This window comes from Notolepis coatsorum, assembly GCF_963971535.1.
Source record: "Notolepis coatsorum genome assembly, chromosome: 15".
Lineage (NCBI taxonomy): Eukaryota > Metazoa > Chordata > Actinopteri > Aulopiformes > Paralepididae > Notolepis > Notolepis coatsorum.
In genome coordinates, this window is record NC_140179.1 from 64,561,345 (window position 1) to 64,566,611 (window position 5,267).

A 5,267-nucleotide genomic window follows, 5' to 3' on the forward strand; every position below is an offset into this window, starting at 1 on the left:
TTTTGTTAGGCCCTGGAGGCACCACAGCTGGATTCGATCCCACTGTCTCTGTGGTGGTAGACAGACGCTTAGTCCGCTGCGCTACCCGGCCGCCCGGAACTCATAGTATTCTTAAGGAAGTTCCCTTTGCAAGGCGTTTCCCTTGCCCCTGCTAAAGTCTGCATGCCATGGCTGCACTGTGGGGCGGGCTAGTAGGACTGAATGATGTTTATCCATCCAGAGGGCTGACATGCCTTTATGGACATGGTCCATTTAAACCGTGCTAGCCCAGTGCTTCAGCTGGAGCAGAGAGGCTGCTGAGGGCATCACCTCGTGTTTCACTTCTTTCATGATGAAAAACAAGGAAAGGTTTTATCTTCACTCTCAGCTGAATGTTTCTCGTTAGTTTCTTTTAGTGTCCCTTGTTGGTGAAGTCTTATGGGCACCACATGTCTTATGGGCCACCCAATGGTACATGTATTATGGGCCACCCAATGGTACATGTCTTTAAGGAACCTTTTTCTTCATTGCTTTGCTACCCTACACCATGAATGACTTTTTCAGATTCAGATTCAGATTCCTACTTATAGTGTCATAGTCGCGAGCAATGAGTGCAAATATATTTTAAGAAACTTATAACAAATCATTCCGTTTCCCATATGCAGCACGTTTCCCATATGCAGCACGCTTTTCATCTCTAATGCTTGTCCAGAAGGAAAAGTTTTGATCTAGAGTTCTTGGCAAACAAAATAGGGATTATATAGGCTTACAGTATTTGTGGGGGAAATGTCTTTGAATGTTGCACAAGCAGGCAAGTCAACTTAGACTTCCAGGCCTCTGTTGAAAGCTATATTTGGGGACTAAAAGATCTAACAGAATCTGACCGTTGGAAAAGATGGGAATCCTGGCTGTGAATCCAATACAGCTGGTCAAAAACAGGACAAGCCACACTTCCTTTCCAGACTGATAGTGATGCAATCCTTAATTTCTCCTAGAAGGTTTTTGTAAGAACCTCCCTTTGTAGGACTTCACTCAACTCTTTCAGAGGCTAAATCATGCCCACGTGCACGGCAACATCCCGTTTAGTTACTGTCGAATCTTTTGCATAATTGGTGGCAAGTAGGGTGTAGCTATAAATCACAGAGGCACTTGCTAGTAGTTATAGCAACTTGACTCCGACACAAGAAGTTGTGTGTGTGTCTGTGTCTGTGTGTATTTAAGAGATCGTCTATAAGAAAGGAGGGCTCCCCGTGGTTGATAATGTTTTTAGGGAGGAGAGGTATTATTAATGTTTGGGCTGCATTTGAACAACATCTGGCCCCCATCAAGCTGCTGTTCCAACACTATGGTATCTGGCAGCTGCTCAATTAGATTTCACTTAGCCTCTCTTCCTCTCCTGCCAGTCATGCTCCCGCTATATCAAGACAAAATACAACATTTTCACTCGATTTGAATATATAGGCTATACTACGTTAAAAGTGGACAAAATAGTTGGCTCTTATAGGAGTAATCATTTCAACGTGAGTGCGTTTCCTCGGGCTATATGCAGCGCTGTGCGCAGAGGAACTGTATATGTATCCAATAAAACGCATCCTCTATAGAAGCGGCAGAGGAACAGGTTAAAGGTGCGCCTCGCTCTGGAATCTGCATACGACATTACACATCTGTTTCAGTGCGCGCGCATACACTGGTCTGGACCCCGGCGCAGCGGCCAGATGTTGCTCTCCTCTCCCGGTCACACCGGAGCGCGCACACGCACGGACCCGGGCGGTCAGGCACGCGCGGCATTATAGCATCCGTGCGCGCTGCACCTGAGGAATGGAACGGGCGCTTAGGAATCCGGTGACACATTATTATTCTACTTTCCTTTACACAGATGTAAAGGAGGCTATTATTACCGAGATGATGACCATGACCTATATAAACATTTAATGACAAAGCAGTAGCCTGCACACTTCAAACAGAAATCTTCAGCCGAGCGGTAAGATGGTACAACTCAATGAGGTGTGTGTGCGCTTCTATATCCTGCTTTTTACGCAGCTGGCACATTTATACACCATGCCCTTTCAATGATAAAAAAAAACTGTTAAAATGCTGCCATATACTGCTCGGACAGATGGCACTGCAGCTAACAGACAGATGTCCCACAAATAATCAAACAATGAACTGTGCAACCAGTGCATAATACACTGTCTTATATTCTTTTAACCTAACTATTCACTGTAACAACGGTACTGTAGAACAAGACATGACGCTGGCCATTACATTAGTGTAAACTCTCTGAAGAAAGGTCAGCCTATACTCCTATAAAACACTACATGGAACAGGTTGTTAGAATGTAAGAAAGGTCCACACCTTGTTAAACCAAAATGACCATCGTGCACTGTGTAAAGTGCGCAAATGACTAATATAACACGGAATAGCCAACGGACACTCCAATTAAAACATGATATCGTGGTGGCTCGCATTACGCACAGCCGTGTGATCCACCTCCTCCTCGACTTACCTGCATCCACCACAGAGACCACGACGCACAGCAGCGCTTTGTAAATCCACACGTTTGTCCCCATGGCTACTTAGTATGTGTGCTGCAGACTATAATCCTAAAGGCGTGCGTTTGATTAATTAGGTGGTATTAAGTCCAAAGTGGGTGATCTGATCTCCTGGAGAAGCTCTGCCGTCCATACATCCAGAGATGCCCCCTTTACTAGAAGAAGTGAGACGTCCTCGGTTCAACCTCCTCTCGGTTTGTCCGCTTCTCTCTCACACCGTCTCTCTCCCCTCCCCCTGGCTGTTTGTCGAGCAATTTAAAAAGACTTTCACCTCTCTCTCTCTCTCTCTCTCTCTCTCTCTCTCTCTCTCTCTCTCTCTCTCTCTCTCTCTCTCTCTGTCTCTGTCTCTGTCTCTGTCTCTGTCTCTGTCTCTGTCTCTGTCTCTCTCTCTCTCTCTCTCTCTCTCTCTCTCTCTCTCTCTCTCTCTCTCTCTCTCTCTCTCTCTCTCGCCCTCCCCTCGACCTGCCTCCTCACTCAGTCAGCGGCATGTTTGTTAACTTGCTTATCTAAACAACACGGGTGATGCCAATTAAACCGGAGACTACATGTCACTTCTTCTACAACAAACGAAAACGAGAGCCAGGGCTGAGTCAGGTGACACATCAGCTCAGTGGAGGAGACGGGACGAGTCCTCGGCGTCAGCCGGTGCTGATGATAAGATATGGAGGGAACTATAGGACTCAGAACCTCCCTCTCCCCTCCTCCACCGAGGAGCCCGACTCTGGCTCAACTGAAAACGCAGATGGGATGATTTGCACGGTGCGCACACGGCGCTGTGATTGCATCCCCAGCGGACCAGCCGGTGCCAAAATGCGCAAAACCCGTGAGAGGCACAATGCAAAAAGCGCAAAGAGATAGAATTTAACCCACACAATACGTGCACATTTACAGTGAAAGATAGAAGGAAGTGGAAAGCAAAGTTTGTAAACATATACAAAGTCAACATAATAATACATACAATAGCCTATGCGTCTTAAAAATACATAAAAAAGGACAAAAACAGGTTTATTAGCCTAATAATTCATAAGAAATTATGGAAGAATAACACATGGCATATATTTTGATCTGATAAACACACACCTATCTAATTTTTATTTATTTTTTAATTTATCCAGGAATGTCCCATTGAGATACAAGATCTCTTCTTCCAGGGAGTCCTGACCAACACGGCACACAACAAGTTTTAACATGAAAACAAGGGCATTGAACAAAAAACATACAAATACAGAAGGCCATTTGTGCAGTGGCAAGAAGCATAATCAGACCAGCAATACAACATGTGTTTTCTCGTACACAGGTAGCCTATATTAGGGAAGCCAAATTGCTTTAAAAAACGATTGGAAGTCAAATGCAAAATATCTGAAGACAAAAAATGGCAGAGAAGATCGAAATGAGCTGACTAACAGGAATGCAACAAGGGTGGCGTTTAGTGGTCGCGTGCTACCCATCCTGGGGCGGAAAGAAAGTCAGGGCCAATTGGTCACATGGCAAATGCACATCATGGCAAATACTGTTATATAGAGGAATGTTTGTGCTACTTGTTAAAACGATCCCAACAGGATTCTGTTTTGGGAACAGAATGACAATTTCGGGGGTCTATATAGACGTGGTCCTCGCACTGAGGTTGGTTTCTGCTGGGCGCGGCTGTCATGGCGCAGGGGGGCAAGAGAGAGAGGAGGGGTCGACCGCAGCTGGAAGCAATCCCATCTAGGTACCAGCGTGCTGGGCTTTTGTTTAAGTAAGTACGCCTGCGTTCTGGACACGAACCCCGCGGAGGAGGAGGGCGCGCGGTCGTTATTTGACAGGAAATCCACACTCCGGCCGTTAACGGGCGGCGGCCTAAGAGCCCTCCAGAGAGAGAGAGAGAGAGAGAGAGAGAGAGAGAGAGAGAGAGAGAGAGAGAGAGAGAGCAGGCGGGGGAAGAAAGGCTTCAGGTGAACCAGGCCAGACGCCCAGCCGCTCTCATTAAGTCGCGTGCAGCAGGTCATTTCATTCTTCTTAGGTTCCACTTTTCCTTTGGACTGTGTGTGCACTTGTTTAAATCAGCGCTGAAAGCACCAGCAAGTGTAGAGATGTGTGTGTATGTGTGTGCGCGTCTGCGTGTGTGTGTGTGTGTGTGTGTGTCTGCGCGCATGTGTGCATATGCGTGCGCACGTGTGTGTGTGAGTGTGTGTGTGTGTCTGCGCGTGTGTGCGCATCTGCGCGCGCGTGTGTGCGTGTGTGTGAGAGTGTGTGTGTGTGCGTCTGCGTGTGTGTGTGTGTGTTCGTCTGCGTGTGTGTGTGTGTGTGTGTGCGTCTGCGTGTGTGTGTGAGTGTGTGTGTGCGTCTGCGTGTGTGTGTGTGTGTGTGTGTGTGTGTGTGTGTGTGTGTGTGTGTGTGTGTGTGTGTGTGTGTGTGGGAGGCCCAGGCTCAGAGGTGCACCGCTCCGTGGAGGGCGCGTGTCACACTTGCGACGTCAATCATGTCAGTGTAAAGGAGAAACCCAGACATTCGGAAAAACTTGTCTTGGAGCAAATTTCTGGAGGTTGGTATATTTGAAGATAAAGGCCGGCCTTGTCCCATGTGTTTTACTGGGCTCAGAGAAGTTAGTTTTGACAGCTGATTATGCAGTGAGGTGGAGAGGTGGAGGCTCACATAAACAGACCAGACCAAAGGGGGGATTCATTTCTCATTGTTACATCCACGTTATCCTTTGATTCTAAAATGCCATTATACTATAGTTTTTGCAAGCAAAAG

The 5,267-nt window shown here is 46.9% G+C and overlaps 1 protein-coding gene across 1 annotated transcript in view; it reads right to left on the reverse strand.

Moving 5' to 3' along the window:
- Positions 1-2,709, reverse strand: part of LOC311241636 (hepatocyte growth factor-like) — a 59,381-nt gene extending 56,672 nt beyond the window's left edge. Inside the window, exon 1 of the mRNA XM_084330512.1 lies at positions 2,486-2,709. Within this exon, the coding sequence (XP_084186638.1) occupies positions 2,486-2,549 (64 nt within the window). The 5' untranslated portion in view covers positions 2,550-2,709. The remainder of the gene's footprint in view (positions 1-2,485) is intronic.
- Positions 2,710-5,267: the final 2,558 nt, after the last annotated feature.